The following is a 21,654-nucleotide window of genomic DNA, read 5'->3' on the forward strand; positions in this document are numbered from 1 at the left end:
CAGGAGTCAGAGGTCAGAGGTCAAGAGCCCACCAAGTCCCAAATGTGTCGCCGCTGTGCCCAGAGCTTGCACCCTCCCAGACGGGAGGTAGGTTGGGGCAGGGCTGTGAGGAGGCCGGGGCTGGGCTGTGAGGTGACACCTTCAGTGGCAACGACACCCGCGCTGCCTCCTCAGGGTGCTGGAGCCCTGGAGAGCGCAGCCCCGCCTGGAAGCTGCAGCCGAGGGTGAGTCCCGGGCCCTGTGGAGCCAGAGCCAGCGCCCAGGAAGGGTCGGCCCCGTGTCGGGGAACTGGGTGTGTTAGGTCAGCGGGTGGGGCTGGAACAGAGCGGGAAAGAGAAGGCCAGAGACACAGAGGCAGAGGCGCAGCCGGAGCCGAACCAGGGGACAGAGGGTTCTAGAAGGCCGCGGGCAGGCAGGCGCTGGGCTCGGGATGTCAGGGCGCGGCGAGCCCCCGCGGTGGGCGCAGGGGCCAGCGATGAGGCTGCGGGACTGCCAGCACGGCTGCAAGAAGCACCTGGGCGACGTCATCAGCTTCTTCTTCCGCTTCATCTCGGGGAACCTGGCTGGAGGTGAGCGGCCCAGGGTGGGGGAGGAGGGTGGCCCTTCTGGAGCCCTGCCTGCCCCTGTGCCCCTGCGGGTGCGTGCCAAGCCAGTGAACCCCCATGGGCTGGGAGGGAAAAGGGGGGCTTTCTCCTCGGGGTGCACGTCCAGCTTAGCCACTGGTGCCTACCATCCTATCACCCCACGTCTCCTCACTGGGCCCCCCTCTGTCCCCTCCAAGACCACAGTGAGGAGGTGAGGGAAGGAGCTGAGGGAGGTGGCACGCCTCGGGCAGCACAGAGGGGCACAAACCTAGTGGGGGCTGGGGGGTCCCCAAACCAAGGCAAGCCATATGGGTGTGGCTCCCCTGCAGGCCAGACCTGGGTTTCCCTGACCCCCAGCCTTCCAGCCCTTGCGTAGGTGCCGAAAGACCCAGCGCGAGACCGGGCGGTGGGGACCAGGCCCAGGGAGAGGGGGCCATGGGCAGGAGCTCCACATTGCTCGGTGAGGCCCGGGCAGAGAGTCCTGGCCATCCGGCCATTCTCTCCTTGTCTGGGCGGAGACAAAGGACGTGAGTTACAGAGGGCAGCAGCCCCCTAGCTCTCAGTCTGTGGGGACCTGCACTCTGGTCAAAGCCAAGGCTAGCGGGGAGGTGGGGGACAGCTCGCGGGGTAAGGCCCGGGCTTAGCATGCAGAAGGCCAGATCTGTCCCAGGACTGTGGAACGGGACCCTGAGCACAGAGCAGTGGTTTGCCCCCAAAACAACAAAGTTGATCCCAGCTGCCAGACCAGACTCCCTTCTGACCCAGTGATTCTCAGCCCCCTTCCCTCCCTGTGCCCCCCCTGTCCTACTCATTGCCCCCCGAGTCTTGTGCCATGGCCCCCTGAATGTCCCTTGAGGTCCCCATGGAATCTCAGGATGAGCTTCTCAGTCCCTGGATGAGAAACGCTGATGTCATTCCCTGCTCTGTCCCGAGGCTGAGCGCAGGGCTGGGACTGTGAACACTGCCAAGTGAACGAAGACTCCCTTTCAAAAAGATTATATCCCCCAAACGGGCCACCTAAATCATCTCCAACACGGCTGAAAGATCATGGTAGACAGTACTCAAAAGTAATAGTAAATATGTCAGAATGAGAAGCCTCCTCCTCCTGCTCCCTTGCCCACTGTCCCCCCACACCTGGGACGCTCGGGACCAAGAGGCAGACAAAAGCAATGTAAAGCAGAATCCTCTGCCACGAAAACTTTCTCAGTTTTCACAATGCTGGCAGTGTTGTCGTTAAAGCGGGAGTGTTCAGAGCCTTGTGTGCGGGTACAGGTTACAATGCTTTGATCCCCCGCATCCCATACGGTTCCCCAAGACCCACCAGGAGTAATCTCTGAGCACAGCGCCAGGAATAAGCCCTGAGCATTATGGGTTGTGGCCCAAAAACAACAACAATGAAAAAAAAAAAACAGAACAAATAATAAAGCAGGGGTTTTCCCCATTGAAGTACCTGTTAAGTATGAAGCCTGCATTTGTCTGGGTTCCCGCAGAGCTTGGAGAGACTGGACAGAAGGGGGGCCAGACAGTCACCCTGGCCCCTGCTCCTGGCCTAGAAGCCCCAGCCACGCTGATGGCAGCACTTGGGATGGGAAATGGTGCAGACCTTAGAGCCCCCTGAAGCTCAGGGGTGGCCGGAGGTGGCCCAGTGATGGAGCCCAGCAGCCTTGGGGCCCAGGCTCCCAGAGCAGAGGGCATCACACTCAGCCTCGCTTCTTCCCCACAGTGAAGACACTCGCTTTCCCACTTGCATATCTTAGCCACCCATGTAACCCAGCCCCTCTGCAGGAATGAAGCCCACCGTCGCCCGGGGGTCCCCTGTGCTCCTGGGGCACAGCCATGCCCCCGAGGTCGCTCTTCCATCTCTCTCTGCTTCTCTCCCTGGCTGCTCACAGCCAGGCCTGCAACGCTCCGTGCCGGCGCATCCCGGTGGCCTCTGTGGCTCTGTCTAACTAGGTCACGGCGCCTGCACCCACCGCTGTCTCCTAACACTGGCCAGGGCGGCAATCCTCAGGGGGTCCCAGCCACCAGGCTCCAGACAGAGCTCAGAGACATGCACAGTAAGATGCCCTGAGCCACGCAGAGCCGGAGTGCATCGGGACCAAATCGGCACCGTGAGCCTCAGCAGGACCATCTCGCCCTGCCTTCACAGGGTCGAGGCTGAGATCCAGCGGGAAGCTGGTTTCGGGTGGCAGCACCTCAGATGCCTGAGCTTCTTTGATTCCGTGTCTGCTCTGGACTCTGAGGCGCCATCTCCTCTGATTCTGCTTCCCTCCTCCGGAGTGTATCGACTAGTGATTCCTCTTTCAGGGTACCCCCTTGGCAACCGTTTTGGTTTACGTTGAATCTTTGACAAAACAATATATTCACATAGATCACATAGATTCCTGTGCACTCGGTATGGTATTTTGTGATTTTGTGATTACCCACTCTTCTTTTTCAAGTTGTTTGCTCCACCTCTTCACAGCTTGGTATTTTAGATAACAAGTTAAGAAAAATCACGACGGTTTACTTTTCTTATCCTGCTCCCCACCCGTGTTATGCCCCCAACTTTGGGCAGACGCAGAGCTCAGGTTGCTGATGGGGACGGCAGAGCCCCACGGTCACAAAGCTGGGCCCAGCAGGCTCAGACAGATGCAGCATCACTCTGGGTGTGTTAGAAATATTGCTCTGCAAATAGTGAGTGCATGTCAAGGTGCCAGTGCAGTGCTGAGTGAGGCAGTCGCATAACGCCGCTGATTGCAGAGAAAGGGGCTTTGGAGAGAGGGAGTCTGAGAGGGCTCTCAGGGGGGGAGGAAGCCAGGCAGGGACACCCTCACTGGGGTCTCCTCTCTGCCAGAGGAGCGAAATCACCCCCGCTTCTCAGCTACGCTGCATGTGTGGAGCTCAGTCAAGCCCCCATCCATTGGACAGCTTTGTTCTGTGCCTTGGAAGCATTAGACACCCCAGCAGGACCGAAAGGTCACCCCATGCTCTGGGCTTTATTTCCACAGTCTTTAAACAGAATCTCTCTTTAAACAGAGTCTTTCTGCTACTTGGAGCTGCTAAGAGATAAACTGAGGCAGTTATTTCATGAGTTTTTTGAGCAGACATCAACTCAGGCCAGGTTGGGATGAGAGATAGTGCAGTGGTTAGGGCACAGTCCTAGCACACACTTGGCTCAGATGACCCCCAAGGCATCACAGGGTATGGCCCTGGCTCCCCAGTCCTGCTGGGGTATCCCTGGAGACCTCTGACACTGCAGGGTCAAACAGCACCATGCCCTTGGACCTTCACACAGAATCACTGGCCCGGTTGGTTAACTAACACAGGAGTGCCTCCATGGTCCCCTGAGACTTTGGGGGTTTGGGGAGTGCCCCCCCCAAGGAACAAAACCAAAACTTCCACAGCAGTGTCCTGCTGCCGGTAGTTGGGAAATAGGCAAGTTTCCTGTGGAGCAAGGGCAGCTGCCGAGCGAGGGAGTGACGGGACTGACCAGCACAGGCTGGCCAGACCAAAGATGGTTAGGAGCCCTCCTCAGACAAGCGCGAGGGGAGGGATTTTATAGAGACCCAGAGACACAAAGCAATCGTTTGATAGGCATCACTAAAGCAGTTGCCTTATTTAGGCAAGCCCAGCTGACTGGCTGGGACCAGCTCATCAGTTTCATTTTCTCAGATTTTAATGCATTGACTCTGGCTCGAGTTTTGACCTGCTGTGCGGTGCACGGAACCCTGAGAGCCACCCCGTGGCCTTCTTGAGTATGTGCTTTAACAGCACCCCGCTTTGCCGAACCTCAGCCCTTGTCTGTGAAAGGGTCACACAAGCAGGAGATACTGGACCAGAGGAATAGTACAGCAGGTAGTAGTACATGCTTTCCTTGCCTGCGGCCAACCTGGGTTCTATTTCTAAGCACTGCTAGGAGTGATCCTTGAGCACAGAGCAGGGAGCACCACTGAGTTTGACCCCAAAACAAACAAAAAGAATAGATGCTCAGGAAAACCCCTGCACCTCTCGTGTAGCCTTTGCCTTTTCCAACTTTCTACCTGGCTGGGACTCTTGCAGTGGCTTGCTCTGTGGTGCTGTGTGACTTTGGGTGAGTTTCTTGGCCTACAAAGCCCCACCCGTTGAAAGGGTGTGTCATTCTACTGGCATCTGTAAGGACCTAGGTGGTGGCTCCCTGTTGCCTTGCCAGGTTGGACTGGGATGCATGGGGACTGGCTCATGTGTGATCCAAGTGTGGAGATTTCCCCCCTTTTGGGTTTCCGTTTCCTTTTCTGTGAAATCTGAGCTCAAGTGCGTAATTTCCAAGGTCAAAGAGAGGCCGTGAATCCTGTGTCCCCCCCCCCCCCCCCGCATCCGACTTGCCCTGGCACAGTGTCGAAGGAATCTGGGGGATGTTTGTAGCTCCTGGACCCCAGAATGGGGGCTGTCGCAAGCGCCACGGCCCCCTGCTACCCTCTGGCTTCTCTGTGATTGCTCCTCACACCCTGAGCGATGCTCTTTTTACACCTGCATGCCCGTCCCCAGAGCCACTCCCAGACTCTCCGAGGGCCTGGCTGAGGGAGGTACGCTAGAAGCTTGACCCATGAACAGCTCTGGGCATTCCCTTAGCCTTAGCGAGGGCTCCAGCAGAGAGAATGGGCTGCTGGTCTCTTCACCCCGGGGCTCCTGCCCACCAGCCTCCTCCAGCACCTACCTCCAAGGGGCAGGGGAGCACAGGGGTGGGCTGGGGTGCAAAGGGAGAGGCACTGGGACAGGGTCTCTGACAAGAAGCCCCTCTCACATTTGGGAGTTGAATGCCTAGGCAAGGGGATTCCTGGGGTCCCGTCATCATCAACCTGTGCCAGACCCCACCCAGAGCTGCTGTGTGTGGTGCAGTGTCCCTGCCCGGTGGGGTGCAGGGGGGTGGGGGTGATTTAGAGATAGTAGGAGGAGAAAATGAGAATAGTTCACTGATGCACTGAGATGGATGAAGTGTTCTTGTGTCATGCAGGGGCTACTTAGGGAGTAGGCAGACGCTTGATGATGGAGCCACAGGACTCCTAGGCAGAAGCTCCCTGATGTCTGGTGCCCCCTGGCGCCTTCTTGGAGCCTTCCCGCCCTCGCCGATTTGCTTGCGAAAGGTCACTGGTAGGCATTCCCCATGTGCCCACTAGAGGGCAGCAGGGACCAGCACATCTGCACTCTGGCTTTTTTTTTTTTTGAGATAAAGTGAGAAACATTAAAGAAACATTAAATATAGGGGTAGAGCGTCACCACACTGCAGCCACCACGGAAGTATCCCTCCCCTCCCCCCCCGTAACCTCAGCTCTGAAGTCTGAGCCTGCGGGTTTGTCTGACTTTGTCTGTTCTCTGCTCTGCTTCTCTATATCCTGTCTAAGTGACATCATATGATTTTAGCTCTGGCCACTTTCAACTTAATTCAGCAGCTCTGCATTGTCCAGTAAGAACCCTACTCCTGGACCAATAGTACCGGGGCTCAGATGCTTGCTTTCTTCCGACACTAGTTCCCTGGCACCGCATAATGGTCCCCCCCACCCCCCCCCCAGCACCAGGAGTAATTCCTGAGAACAGAGCCTGGAATGGTTCCTGAGCACTTTAAGGTGTGCCCACACCCACTGGACCTCTCCCCTGCTTCTCCATTGCTTTAGCTTCCGGTCACCTGGACCTGGTGTTTACAGGAAGCTACCACATTGCTTCCTGTGGCTTCTGACGCCCTGAATTAAGCCAGGACAGGGTGGGGAATCTCTTTCCCCCACCCCCGCCCACCCCAGCCAGTGAAGTGTCTGGCCCAGTCACCAGGGATTCTTGTGGGCCTTGTGGAGGCTGCTCTTCCTTGTATATCACTACCGGAGGCCCTCAGAGGCTGGGGGCAAGCCTGGGGTTGGTTTCACTGTCCATACGGTTGTGGAAGAGAGAACAAGCTTGTACGGTGTCGGCGTCCACACCCAGGAGTGGGCCTGGTGGAGGGGACCAGCCTGATAGACTGGCTAGCCTCAAACTGGTCTGCAGGCCCCTGTGGGTCCTCCGGGAATGAGGGTACAACCAGGAGAAACAGGACTGGGCAGGTGAGCTGAATGTTTTCCCTTTCAAGGCTTCACATCTTTGTTGATGTTGAAATCAGGCTGGAGACAGCAGAAGTTTTTTTGTTGCTGCCATTGCTGATTTTTGGATTTCCATGCCTGGGGACCATATACAGTGCCGGGGTCAACCACAGGGGAAGCACCTTAACCCCTGTACTACTTCCCCTGTGGGTTAGTACTGAGGGTTTAAAATCTCTAGTATTGTTCCAGCTGCAGGATGAAAGATGACATTTATAAGCAGACTTGGGTGGAAGATGGGTAAACTGGAATGCTTATGGACCCCAGTGAGGAGTGAGAACCAGATTCCAGGCACAGAATGGGGGCAGGGGCCGGGTTGGGCTCAAGGAAGACGTTTTCCCCGGCCTGCCTTCAGAGCGAGACGCCCAGAGAAGGGCGAGCTGAGGACGTGGGCCTGGAGCGGGGGGCGGGGGGGGACCTAATCCTGGGGCTGGCATTGGCAATGACCGGTCCTGCACGACGGGCCTAGGGGCCAAAGCCGGGAGGGAGACCGAGAGTAAAAGGAAGCAGTCACAGGAAGTACTGATGTGGCCAGCCCAGCAGGGCGGTGCTGCAGTGCACCCAGAGAGACATCATCAGAGGCAGCAGCGCAGAAACCATAGGTCTCAGGCCCTCTGCTGTATGAGCATCAGCAGTGACCGCGTGAGACCCCCTGGGCTCAGGGCTCAGAGGGCCCAAGCGCTCATCTTCCCATCTGAGAAACAGAGCCGGATCCTGGCGTTGAGTCGGGGTCTGAGAGCTTACGGACAGGGAGTGTGAAGACGGGTGCCTTGGGAGGGCAGACCCTGCCTCCAGCCTGCCCCTGGTACCGCTCAGCAGCCAGCGTGAGGGCTGGTGGGAGCTACAAGCACTGTAGCACTGTAGCACTGTTATCCCGTTGCTCATCGATTTGCTCGAGTGGGCACCAGGAACGTCTTCATTGTGAGACTTGTTGTTACTGTTTTTGGCGTATTGAATACACCACAGGTAGCTTACCAGGCTCTGCCGTGCGGGCGGGATAGTCTCGGTAGCTTGCAGGGCTCTCCGAGAGTAAAAAAAATTTTTTCAATACAAAAGAAGCAAAAGCAGACAAAATAAAACAAAAGAAAGTTTTTAAAAGCTCTCTTTAAGGGGTTGGAGAGATAGTACAGTGATTAGGGCATTTGCCTTGTATGTGGCCAACCGGGGTTTGATCCCCAGCATTGCATCTGATCCATGAGACTGCCAGGAACTACAAGAGATTCGGGTTCTCCTAGGTGCTGTTTCCTTGGCTCCGTCCCTTCCCTCCGGCCGCGCCCGGACCCCACCTCTCTGGCCCCGCCCACATGCCCCGCCCACATGCCCCGCCCCTACTGCCCCGCCCCCGGCCCCGCCTTAAGAGCAGCCAGCCCCCAGCGCTCTCTGCAAACCCAAACCTCCTTCCCAAACCTTCCGTGGTTTCCCTGAAACCTCGAATAAATTCAGCGCCCCGCGGGCCTGCTCTTCCTTGGCAGGATGTCAGCGGCCGCTGTCTTCCCTGCCCAGAGCACCTGCAAAAGGGGCGGGCTTCAAGCCCCAGTTCAAATGTCACCTCCGCTGAGGACTGGCCTTGTCTCATCCCCGCAGTGCTGGCATCGATCCGGGGTCGGATCAAATGGCCCTTCAAAAACCGCTTTCTCTGCGGTTCCAGTCAGATTCGGCTTCCCAGGCTTAGAGCTTTCCATGCATACAGTCAGTTGTGGGGGCAGGCGGTGTGAGGGAAGGGGGCACCCTGGAGTGAAAGGAAAGGGGCACCTTGGCTCAGCTCATCATTGCCAGTGCAGCTGTCAACCAGGCTCTAGTCACTAGGGGCCACCGCTCAGTGCTGCCCCGGGACCCTACTGCCTTAAGTTAGCTGTATGCTTGAGGTATGTATGGGCAGCGGGGTGTGTGTGTGTGTGTGTGTGTGTGTGTGTGTGTGTGTGTGTGTGTGTGTGTGTGTGTGTGTGTGCGTGCAGGTGTGTATTGTGCAGATGTGTGTGCACAGGCATGTATGTGCACAGGCATATGTCAGCAGAGGTGTGTATATAGCTATTTGTGCATAGATGTGTGTACATAGGTGTGTGCACAGGCATGTATGTACATGGGGGTGTGTGCTCAAGTGTTTGTGCATTCAGGTGTGTATTCATAGGTGTGAGTACATAGGTGTGTGTGAGGATCTGTGTGCATAGGTGTGTATGTACACAAGTGTATATGTGTGCAGATGTGTGCAAGCACAGATATGTATGCATGTGCTTGGGTCTGTATGCATAAGTGGGGCATGTGTGCACATGCACGCAGATTTATGTGTGTGTGCATGAGCACATGTGTGTGCACATGCATGCATGTTCCTGAGTGCACAGGCACGTGTGCTCGCACATGCATACCATCTGGAGCCAGGTGGACTTGGAGACCCCCTTATGTGGAGGAGACCAGGTGCTGTTCCTGCAGCCACATGCACCATCCATGACCCAAGTCACTTGGAGACTGTCCAGGACCTGAGACAGCCCAATCCCTGGGGCCCAGGATGGGGTGGGGGGTGTCCAACTCTGCCCTGGCAGAGGAGTGAAGGAGCAGAGCCTTTTGTGCTGTAACCTTGGGCAGCCTTTAGGTAGGTGGGGTGCTGGCTGGGAGCCTGGCACCTTCACCTGCCATGGGTGGCAGAGACGTGCCACTGGGGAGGAGCAGGAGACGCTGGGCCTTTGCTCAGCGCAGGGTACCTGAGAGGTACTGGTGAGGGCTCAGGCGTGGCGTGTCTTCCCAGCCGGGAAGTTGTGGACAAGCCTCTCCTCTATCCGAATCTGTCTCCCGCCCCAGCCTGTGAAATGGGAGGAGGAGGAGAATGCTCAGGTGCCCGGCCCTGGGTGAGAGACCTGCTCTGGCTGAGCCTCAGGGTGGCCCTACTCTGGCCATCTCAGACCTCATGGGGCTCCTTCGAGATCACCCCTGACATGCAGCGATTGCATCTGGCCCTGGATTCTTCAGCACATCGGGGGCCAGGGCTAAACGTGCACCCAGGCCTCTGCGCCCAGCCCACAGGCCCAGCACCCTCGGGCTCACAGGCCGGCACACGGGCTGAGGTGGGGACAGCCAGGCTGTCCTGAGGGCTAGGAGGTGGCATGTCTCCTGCTGATAGGGCTGAGGGAGTCCAGGCCCCAGGGTGCCTGCCTGCTGTCAGAGAGAGGGTGCCGGTGTGGTGGGGGCTGGGCAGGGGATCTGCTGGGCAGGCCCCCGTGCTAAGGAGGAGCCAGCACAGAGTTCCCAAGAACCGAATACCTAAGGGCTGTATCTGCAGCCTTTATGGGGATTGATCGCCTTGGACCCTGCGCGCTGCGCTGCCAGCGAGACCTGCTTACTCATGCTTCTTAAAAACAACCTCTTCTCGCGTTTGTCTTTAATAATTCAGCTCCTAATTGTCTCCACAAGCAAACCCGAAAATGCCAACTCAGGGACTTTGTCCCTGCTCGGTCCTCCTCGTGTCCTCCCTGCACCTCATTTCCCTGGATGCCTGACTCTTACACTGTGAGTAACCACTCCTCAAGGGCTGGACCTGGTGGTTCCAGGGTCCCCCCGTGCAGGCTGCAGGTCACAGGTCGCTGAGAGGTATCACAGAGTGGCAGGGCCGAGTCCTTCCCCCCGGGAGCTAGACAGCAGTGCTGAAGGATGGAGGGCAGTTCTTAAGGTGACGGGGGATACTGACACTGGTGTCCCTGACAGTGCTCACCCCAAGAGACTGCTCCGCCAAGGTCTGGGGGCAGTGGGGAGCACTAAAATTGTCTTTACAGTGCCAGGTCTCGAGGCCTCCCCGTGTGGGTTTCCTGGCTGGCTGAGCTGCAGGCCACTATCTGTGGCTCTCTGAATATGGGGTAGGACGTGGAGGGGGGCTGCCTGGTACCTCACCTACCTGCAGGGTAATGGTACCCACCCATAGTATCTCTCTGAGTGACATATCCCTTTCTTCCAGCCCAGCTGGGGTGACTCAGAGTATAGAAAAGACTCACCTGACCTTCTACCCACCAAGCATCAGACTAGTCAAATAATCCCCGGGGGTTAAGGGTGGTGTAGGGTCGATTCCACAGCAGCAGAGAATACTGTGTTTCATCACAAAATTGGCATATCCGGTTTCTCCTGTCCAGACATTGGTTCATAGCCTTAAAAAAGAGCCTCATATCATTGTTGAACCCCATTGTTTTGCCAAATAAAACTTGGCACACAATCTGTAATGGCCAGACAGAGTGATGGACGCAGCAAGGAGGGAACCAGTTCCAGAAAATGAGTTTTCTGTGGGGCTGACCCCATCCTGGGCTGACAGCGCTGGCCTGCACATGTGTATTGATCTAGAGACGGTGCCTGGCCTGGCCAGCAAGCCAGGGGATCCTCCCGGGTCTTTAGACCTGGAATGGCCCCAGGTTTGGAGTGGAGGGACAGGGACAGCTAGGCGTAGCAGCCTCCTGAAGCCAAGTCCCTTGGAAAAGGCCATTAGGGGACTGTGCAGCTGGCGCGCTCCTGTCTCTGCTCAACCCAGCCTGCTTCTCTTCCTGCCACTTGCATCCAGGCTGTTGAGTCCCTTTGTCTATCAGGGAGCCCTTGCTGGCTCTGCTGCCAGATGGAGGGAGGAGGGGCTGGGAAACTCCGAAGACTGAAGCTCCGAAGCCCTGGCAGGACCTGGAGTCAGGCCTCAGGAGTGCATAGGGTCACCGGGGCCCACTGCAGGCCCGACGGGAGAGCAGGATGGTGATCTCGAGACCACTGGTGATCTACAGCAGCCAGTGGGGAGTGGTGTAGGGGTGCCCAGCTCAGGGACGTTCCCTTCCTATTGCACTGGGGGAGGGAAGTCTACAAAGCCTCCTGGTTGGTGCCACGGGCATCCTAACCAACAACAAACCAGCCTGCTCACCTCTGAGGGTGGACGGAGGGAGCGCCCTCAGCTCAGGGTCCAGAGAGCGGCGAATAGATGGGGGCAGATCCCCTTGTGGGTCTGTGTCTGAAGGCAGCGGCCTCCTCCCGCCAAGGAGGCTGGGCCGAGCTGGCAGCTCCTGGGAAGGACAGGAAGGGTGGGAAGGAACAAGGGGGCATGGGCAGGGGGCAGTCCCTGCCAGGTAGCTGCCAGCCCCTCGGGGCCAAGCAGGGACACACGGCAGGCCTGAGCCATCAGGCTCAACAATCAGGTTGAGGATTCTGCTGGGGAGAGCCTTCCCCCTCAAACACACACACACACACACACACACACACACACACACACACACACACTGAATGAATGAATGAATGAAGAGACTCGCTCAGCAGGCTGGGGAGGATAAGGAACTTTCCAAGGCAGGAGGTGGGTAGCTTGTGCTGAAGGAGCTCACAGCCCCAGGCAAGACACAAGGGTGCATGTGTGGGCACCAGACCAGAGCTAGGGGCACATGGGCACTTGCTGCTTCCATGACAGCCTTTTGTGATAGGCTGGGGGAACACACCCAGCCCAGCAGCCTGCAGGAGGAACTCTGAACTCCACTACCACGAAGACAAGCAACAGGAAGAGAGCAGGTGAAACATCAGTAGGGTTGATATTCTCAGAGATCTTAAGTACAGAATAGGATATGTATAATTGATATTCTCGGAGCTCCGAGAGGGCACACCACATGTAAAAGACTAAACTGTTTGGGAGGTGAAACTCTTATTGCTAAACCCAGACACTTCAGAGCTGGGGGGAATCGCACAATGATTCCCCTAAAAAGGCAAACTAATGTGCTTGACTGTGGCGTCTCAAACATCCCTCGAGTCACAGACACCCAAAAGATAAAGAGCCCGAAGAAACATGAAAACACACCAAGAGTCTCAGGGAATAACTGGGCAGTCTCCACCTTCTCCAAAGAGAGCACGGGCCCTGCAGGGGACAGAGCCGGGAATGCTGACCGGAAGCTTTACAGGGTCGTTTCATTCCACTTGAACTGTGCAGGGAGCACTTGCAGGTGATAAAGGAGAATGCCCCCAAGGGAGAGGCGGCCCACTCTCCCAGCTTCCTCAGCTAGAAGGGGGATTTGTGCCTCGGTGACCCCGAGATCTGCCAAATCTCCTGGAAACAAACACGGGACAGTGCGTCTCAGCTGTGTGCGTAGGGTGATGGAGTCCGTGAGAGGGGAGCCTCTGACCCAACGCTCTGAGAAGTGCTGGAGTAGCCGTGGCATCTGTGCCCTCGATAACTTTGTTTTTATGGTTTTTATTGCGAGGGAGGGCTGGAGAGATAGCACAGTGGGTAGGGCATTTGCCTTGCACAAGGCCAACCCGGGTTCGACTCCTCCATCCCTCTCAGAGAGCTCGGCAAGCTACCAAGAGTATCCCACATGGCAGAGCCTGGCAAGCTACCCGTGGCGTATTTGACATGCCAAAAACAGTAACAAGTCTCACAATGCAGACGTTACTGGTGCCCACTCAAGCAAATCGATGAACAATGGGACGACAGTGCTACAGTGCTATTTCGAGGGTAGGGATTGGGTCACACCTAGGGCCCACATGCGGTGCTGGGGAAGGAGCCCTGGCCGGCCGTGTGCAAGGCTAGCGCCCTCCCCTCTGTACTGTCTCTTGAGACCCTTTACAGTGTGGCGTCCACGCGGCGGTTCAAGCCCGTGCCAGCCTTGGCAACAGTCAGACCTGCCTTCTCAACCCTCCTCAGCTTTTTCGGTTTTCCTTCTTGGGACTTTTGAGAAGCCGTCTCTCCCAGTCGGGCCTCAGTGGGAGTCGTGGAACATCCTAGGCTGTCCTGCAGGTGTTTCGGGACCAGGGGAAACTGCAGAAGTGAAAGGGCTGTGTGATGGGAGACTGTGTGCGTGCAGACGCCCCTGTGTCCTCTGAGTTCTAGCCCCGAAGGCCACCCCTCCCCTGCTGCAGACAGAGCCTGCTTCTCCTACAGGCTGGACCCCCGACTCCAGGCTCTCTCTCCCGGATAGCTCTCCAAGAGAGGAGAGGCTGGAAGGTCCCAACAGGGAATGCTGGGCAGGGCATGTGCCAGTGCTGCCATGCTGAGCTGGCGGTGCAACCCAGGGTAAGACAGAACCACGCCCCTCCTGGTGCTGGGGAAGCCTTGTGGGCTCCTCCTCAACTTCCCTGCCCGCTGCCCCCCCCCAAAGCTACTGCTGGGTCATTTTGAGTCTCTGAGTCCAAAACCTTGCGTAAGGCCTTCCTGAGCTCATGTCTACACTGCTCCACCATGTGACTTCAAAGTCCCGGCTTGGGCCTCTCTCGTCTCATCTGTGACAGGGAAGCTGGGAAGAAGATGTGGCTGGGAGGGAATGGCATTATAAAGAAACAAGTCAAAGAGGGGCTGGAGCAATAGCATAGCGGGTAGGGCATTTGCCATGCATGCGGCCGACCCAGGTTCGATTCCCAGCATCCCATATAGTCCCCTGAGCACCGCCAGGGGTGATTCCTGAGTGCAGGGCCAGGAGTAACCCCTGTGCATTGCCGGGTGTGACCCAAAAAGCAAAAAAAAAAAAAAAGAAAAGAAAAGAAAAGAAAAGAAAAGAAAAGAAAAGAAAAGAAAAGAAAAGAAAAGAAAAGAAAAGAAAAGAAAAAAGTCAAAGAAAAAGACTCAGGATCAGTCATGCTCCAGGCCACTGTCCTCTGCTCTGTCTGCCCCAAACCCACTTCTTTCTGTGCCTCTACCTCCCCGCCACACACACCTGGGGGGTGGAAACAGCCTGGCTTCCCGGGTAACCCTGCGCTGGGATAGAGTCCCGGATAGAACTCCTCTGACCTGTTCCTCCCCTCTGCGTCCTTGTTATGGCCGGCGAGGACAGTCTCACTGTCTGGAATGCAGCTCCCCCGAGCCAACGGAGGCCTCGCCAGCCAGCTGGGAAACTCAGGAAAGTATTTGTTGTTTGGCGAAGGTGTGGGTGCGGCCCAGTTCTAGCTCTGCGGTCTCCCCAGACTGAGGGCGAATTTGAACCCATTGCTCTCTGGGGCGGGGGGGGGGGGCTCCAGCTCCTGACTCCTTGTGCCCACAACTCTTCTGGAATCGCCTCACTGGCACCTGGGGTGGCCCATTCCCCCTCGAGAGGGGAGCCAGAGTGTGCTGGCCCATTTCTAGACCTCTCAGTGCTCACAGCGAGGGGATCCCAGTGATTCCGGATGGTCATGCAAGACGGGAGCAAGATGAGCACTTAGAAATGGGGTGTTAGCAGGCATGATGCAGGGATCAAATGTTGGTACATACATATATGACCTCCTCAGACAGTGCTTGCTCTCGGCACATGCACAGTCGGTGAAGCAGCTATGATTAGTTGTAGCACCCGCGCCCCTCGCCTTACTCGCCTGAGCTCAGAGAGAGAAATGGGCTGACAAAGGCTTCCCATCAGCCTAAAGGCAGGCAAAGGATTCATTCCCAGCCTAGAGTACCTTCTCTGTTCTTCTCCATCTCACACCCCAGGGCTTTGAAGGATGTTCATTAGTGTCCAGTTGCTATTGGTTCCTGTTATCAAAAAGCCTTCTGCAGCTGCCAGAAGCTACTACAGAACCCCAGAAACAAGCCCGAGGCATTTCTGACTGGAAATTCCCCAACACACTCTTGGGCTTTAGGCTTAAGTTCAAAGAAGTAAATGCTTATATTCAGATATCTTCATCAGCAAGGATCTGACGGAGTACTTAGCCTAAGTGCCCTAAAACCTGAGGATTGATGACCCTGTAGAACTGGGGCATCTGCCAAGGGGACAAGTGAACTCTGAGTTGGCAGATGCTACTTCTTGTGCTGTTGCATGGGACTCCGACTTGGGTTCATGGTTGTGTCACTTAATTTAATAGCTCATAGGACTGGTGCACATGCCCTCCATGCAGTCACTGTCACTGTCACTGTCATCCCGTTCATTGCTCATCGATTTGCTTGGCAGGCACCAATAACATCTCCAGTGTGAGACTTGTTGTTACTGTTTTTGGCATATCGAATACGCCATAGGTAGCTTGCCAGGCTCTACTGTGCAGGCGAGATACTTTCGGTAGCTTGCCAGGCTCTCTGAGAGGGGTGGAGGAATCGAACCCAGGTCAGCTGCATGCAAGGCGAATGCCCTACCCATTGTGCTTGAGCCTCTTCCATGTAGTAATAGTTCAATTCCCAGCCCTCTATGGTCCCCTATGCACCACCAGGAGCAACCTTACATCAGGCTGATACTGAGCATTGCTGGTGTGGTCCTGAAACAGGAAGAAGAAGAGATGAATAGTCCTTCAGTAAGAGAGGACATTGCGAGCTACCATGCCAGGAGCTTGAGGAGGAGGAGGAGGCAGTGGTGTTCTGAGGACAAGGTGCCCTCATGTCCCCCTCTTTCTGTCCCAGACCTTTGTAAGCCCCTGGGACTCAGTGGGGTTCTGGAATTGCCCTGTATGAAGATGGCGGCATGAGAGAACTCGGTCCTCCTGATGCAGGGTGAATCAAACAGGTGTCTGGGAATCAAAAGCAAATTTTCAGAGAAGTAGGAAGTAAGGCACATACTACATGGTGACTCTTAGGGGCATGGCCCATGGCCAAATAGTTCTGTCCTCTCTTATCTTCCAAGTCCAGACCATGAGAACCAGGGTGGGGGCTGGGGGCAGAACTGTTTGATTCAGGAGCATGAAGTCGCTTTCCATGTAATGACCTGGCACAGAACTTGGTCCCTTTCTGGGCCAAGATCCTAAAAGAGACCATAATTTCTGTGATGAGCAAAGATAATTCCAGATGCTGGTTCCAACGTGGGCAATGTAGTCTCTTTAGTAATTCTTGAGGAATGTGTCTTCTGATACTCTTAAGTTTTTGTTTAACTCAGATTTTTTTTTGGGGGGGTTGACTTAGTTTGGTTTAGGGACCACATCCAACAGTGTTCCGGACTTACTCTTGGCTCTGTGCTCAGGGATCAGTCCTAGTGGGGTTCAGAGGACCATCTGGGGTGTTGGGGATTGAGCCCAGGTTGGTCACATGCAGGGCAAGCACCCTATCTATGGTAGTTAACACTGTACTCAATTTTTTAAAATGTGCTCTTTTGGGAAGGTTTTTTTGTTGGGTTAGCCAGTTATTTCCCTTTGAGCACTGTGTTGCTTATTTTTATTTTGGAGCCACACATAGCAGTGCTCGAGGGGTACTCCTGGCACTGAAATTAGGGGTTGCTCTTGCTAGTGCTCAGGGGTGTCTGTGGTCCAGGATTCAAGCCTAGGTCCCCTAAATGCAAAGCATGAGCTCAGCCTGTCGAGTTACCGCTTCAGCCCCAGTTTGAACCCTTTGACTAAAAGTGTTATTTCACTGTATTCCGGCGTCTATGGTTCTTCTCACAGGCCTATCATAATTTGTATTGATATGTATTGATATTGCACGGAAAGTCTTTTTCTTCCTGTGGGTGCTTTTTGGGTTTTACCTTTGGTTTTCAGCAGTCTGACTATAACATACCTAATTGTGGTTTTCTTTGTATTTATTCTGCCTGGGTTTTATCAAGCTTATGGAAAACATTCAGCTTTCAAAAATTTCCCAGCTATTATTTCTTCTAATTATGTCCCTTTCTCTCTTTTCTCCTGCTTCTGGACCTCCTACTACACGTTTTTTTAACTTTGTCTTTACTTTGTCCTGTATTCCATATATTCATGTGTGTTTACCTATGTGGAGGGAAAATTTCATTTATTTTTAGTCCATACACTTTACTGTAATTTTTAATATTGTTGAGCTGATGTCTGCTATTTATTTTCTTTTTTTTTTTTTTTTTTTTTTTTTGCTTTTTGGGTCACACCTGGCGATGCACAGGGGTTACTCCTGGCTCTGCACTCAGGAATTACCCCTGGCGGTGCTCAGGGGACCATATGGGATGCTGGGATTCGAACCCGGGTTGGCCGCGTGCAAGGCAAACGCCCTACCCGCTGTGCTATCACTCCAGCCCCCTGCTATTTATTTTCTATTCATCTCTTCTTTTTTTTTTTCCCTCTCTCTCTCTTGCTTTTGGGGTCACACCCAGCTGTGCTCAGGGCTTATTCCTGGCTCTACACTCAGGGTTCACTCCTAGTAGGGCTTAGGAGACCACATAGGGGGCCGGAGATCAAAACTGAGTTGGCCACATGCAGGGGAAGCGCCTTACCCCTGTACTACCCGCCCGGCCTTACATTCATCTCTTTTTAGTTCTCTATTCATCCTCTATTACCATCTTTGACAATTAAATATTTTTAGCATACCATTTGATAACTGAACTTGATTTTTAAAAACTATTATTTTTTAATTACTTGCTCTATGAATTATAGACTACATATTAATTTATCATAGCTGAGAATAATGCTAATTTAAGTCTAGTGAAATGTGAATGTCTTCCAATATACTTAATATTTTCTCTCCTGTATGATATTATCATCACTCATAATTACTTTTTTTTTTTTTGCTTTTTGGGTCACACCCAGCAATGCACAGGGGTCACTCCTGGCTCATGCACTCAGGAATCACCCCTGGCGGTGCTCAGGGGACCATATGGGATGCTGGGATTTGAACCTGGGTCGGCTGCGTGCAAGGCAAACGCCCTACCCGCTGTGCTATCACTCCAGCCCCTTTTTGTTTTGTTTTGTTTTTTTGTTTTCATTTATTTATTTTTCATAATTACATTTTTATAAACCAAATAAAAGAATGTTTTAATTATTGGTTTGTGCAAACTCAGGCTTTTTTTTAAAAAATAAGTGTAGAAATCTTATTTTCTTCTTTATTTTTCTCCTTTTTGTTTTTGGGCTTCACTTAGAGGTGCTCATGGCTTCCTTCTGACCGTGCCTCCAGGTAATGCTCCTGACAGTGCTCGGGAGACCATATGGAGTGCCACGGATTGAACCTGGGTCAGCTACATGCAAGGCAAGGGCCATACTCACCGTACTATTTCCTTGGCACCAATAAGTGTAGAAATTTTAAAGATGTATTTTCAGTCTTTTATTTATTTATTTATTTTTAATTTAAATTTTATTGAATCACCATGTGGAGGGTTACATAGTTCTCAGGATTATGTCAGTTATACAATAATCAAACACCCTTCCCTTCACCCGTGCCCATATTCCATCACCAACCACCCCATTATACCTCCCGCCCCCTCCCGCCCCCCCAGTCCCCGCCCTTGTAAGTGATAAGTTTCACTTCGTTTACGCTTTATCTTGGTTACAGTCCATGTTTCAACACATAACTCACTATTGTTGCTAGGGTTTCCCCCCAAAAACGAAAAGACAGTCCCACTGTCAAGGAAGCATTTGATGGCTCTCCATTGCTGAGAATGTAGAGATATTAAGTCCCGCTGTTTGTTACATAACTCTTCTATTTTGTTCCCCCCTCGTCCCGCGCCACCAAGATCACGCCTATTTAGTAATCACCACGCTGCCTGACAAAGGGAAAACAAACCAAAAAAGATGGTTATTTCCCGTCATCAGCTGGCGTGGGGCTCTGGCTTAGTTGTTAGTCTGGTAGAATGTCTGCAAGCAGTTTCTGGAACCAAAAGTAATATGCTGGTATCGGCCCCGGCTCGAGATTCCACCAGCGTCCCGCTGTTCCAAGTACATAATAATTTATTCCCTTGTATCCCATTCCCACGCCACCAGGTCCGTGTCAGCTTAATGGACATCATACTATGGTTAACGCCACACCGTGTTTCTTCCCAAGAAAAAAGGATATTTCTTCTCAGCCGGAGTGGGGATATGGCTTAGTTCAGTCTATAGAGATGGCTACCACTTTGGTAGCCTTCAATATTTCAGCAAAAGACTTACTATTCTTGTTAGGATTTCCCACCAAAGTCCGACCCATTAAGAAGGAACCATTTCATATTGGTGATGATTAAATGACAATAGGTTGTGCGGCCATGGCAGCGGCCTCGCGGCTTTGAATTTCTGTATAAGTCCAGGGAAAGTACAGCCAGAAATTACACGTCGCTACAAACTTTAACCCTATTATGGTCCCCCCAAAGTCCAACCCATTACAAAGGAACCATTTCATATTGCTGATGATTAGATGACATTAGGCTGCCGAGGCCGCGCGGTTTTGGGTTTCTATATAAAGTCCAGGGAAAATTCTGCCTAAAATTCTATCGTTACAATCTTTTACCCTTCAACAAAAAACTCAGTACTACTGTTTGGAGTTTCCCCACACGGTAATCCCTGCCAAATAGGAACATTTACACGTTGCTGACAATCAAGAGATATTAGGTCGCGCAGCTGGTTTTGGATTTCTATATGAAGTCCAGGGAAAATTCTTTTGGTAATTGCATCACTCGCTGCATCACTCGCAGGCAGCGCCTGGGCCAGAAGCTCCGAGCACACAGTTTGGAGGCATTTTGGGGGCGCCGCTCGTGTCCAAAGTGGTTCAGTTGCCTCCGGGGTCGATCTCGCGCGGGGCCGGAAAGGAGCGTCCCCACGTGGCTCTGTGCTTAAATGTGAGCCGGCACGGGGCGGATCCGGAAGTCCCGCCCCATCGGCTTTCCCGGGCTTCCTGCATAGTCTAAAAACCGGCTATTGCCTCGCTGCGTTCAAAAAGAAAGAGTTGAGAGAGAAAAGAGCATACCCTGCCGGCAGCGCCTGGGCCAGAAGCTCCGAGCACACAGTTTGGAGGCATTTTGGGGGCGCCGCTCGTGTCCAAAGTGGTTCAGTTGCCTCCGGGGTCGATCTCGCGTGGGGCCGGAAAGGCCAGTCTTTTAAATGTATTTTTATAATTATACTTTCTGCTCCCCTTTATTTAATTTATTTTTTTTTGTTCGTTTGGGGCCACACCCAGCTGTGACCAGCATTCAGGGATCACTTCTGATAGGCCTAAGGGACCATATGTGGTGCTGGGGGTTGAACCTAGATCAGCTGTATGCAAGATGAGCAACCTCTCATTACTGAGATTTGATTTTAGCTCCAGACTCCTCCTTTGGCCATAGACAGCTGGGCATTTCTGCAGTGGTTGGATGACCATGAGCTATCACGTTTATATTCAACAGGGTAGATCAGATGCTATTGCAATGAGACTCCCCAAATGTAGTGACTTAAGACAGAGAAATTCATTTCTCTCTTCTTGGGGTGAGTGTTCAGCTTGGTGAATTTCTGCTCTGCAAGGAAGCCAGAGACTCCTACCCTGTGACTGTCACCCTTGCCGCTGTGTCACTGTGACGGATAAGACTAGTCGTACCCTGTCTGGGTCCAGTTGTGAGACTGGGGAAGAGAAGTTGTGTCACAAGTACCCAATTCACCTCTACTCACATGCCCACCTTTTGCAGAAGGAAACTGAGTCACATTTCCCAGATAGGGCAGGGAGTTAGAACTACATGCACTCAGAAACAACTCTAGCACTGTGGAAGAGTTGAAGGGCCTTGGTGAAAGTAGGTGTTTCCAGTCCCTACATGAACATCTGTGCACAGCTGTGTATAAGTCACACTACCCCCACATAGTCCAATGGAGCTAAGGTCAAAATGGGAAGCACGCAGCAGAGTGATCCCTAAAAATTATTGTCTTTCTAGGAATAAATACAAACATAACTTCCGTCAAAATTCTCCATATTCAATCTCAAGAACTAAACAAAATCAGATTATTTTTTGTACCATTGTACTTATTAAAGTACCATTCCCTCCAGAACTCTCATGCTTGTTATCCAAAATTTAAAGATTTCATAGACTTAGATAATATATTACACAACTTAAGATCTGAGCTCATGAAAATAATTTTGACTCTAGGAAACACATGGCCCTGAGAGACCCAATGAACTAAGGTGCTTGCCTTGCACACAGTCAACCAGGCTCAATCCCTGGCACCCCATATACTCCCCTGAGTCCCACCAGGACTGATTGCTGAGTGCAGAGTCAGAAGTAACTCCTGAGCACAGACAGTGGGATCCAAAATCCTGCCCCCACCGCACCCCCACAAGAAAGAAAAGCATGAATTTGCATGAGGATTCTTGGCCTACCTACCCTAGCAGGAGAGAAAGAAAGCTCAGTTAGCTGCCTCTGTTCTACTCTCTGGAATCAGCCCTTTGTCCACTGTCCTCCATGATCCAAGCCTTGTCCACTTCCCTCTTGTTCACATTTGAAGTAGGTGGTGGGGTG

At 53.3% G+C, this 21,654-nt stretch overlaps 1 protein-coding gene across 3 annotated transcripts in view; it reads left to right on the forward strand.

Moving 5' to 3' along the window:
* Nucleotides 1-21,654, forward strand: part of KCNIP3 (potassium voltage-gated channel interacting protein 3) — a 69,571-nt gene that overhangs the window by 18,743 nt on the left and 29,174 nt on the right. Inside the window, exon 1 of one of the 3 annotated variants that reach the window (XM_055120512.1) lies at nt 205-569. The exons of the other annotated variants lie outside the window; for them this stretch is intronic. Within the exon in view, the coding sequence (XP_054976487.1) occupies nt 431-569 (139 nt within the window). The 5' untranslated portion in view covers nt 205-430. Of the gene's footprint in view, nt 1-204; nt 570-21,654 lie in introns of those variants that run through there. 3 annotated transcript variants of the gene reach the window in all.

This window comes from Sorex araneus, chromosome X (genome assembly GCF_027595985.1).
Source record: "Sorex araneus isolate mSorAra2 chromosome X, mSorAra2.pri, whole genome shotgun sequence".
NCBI lineage: Eukaryota > Metazoa > Chordata > Mammalia > Eulipotyphla > Soricidae > Sorex > Sorex araneus.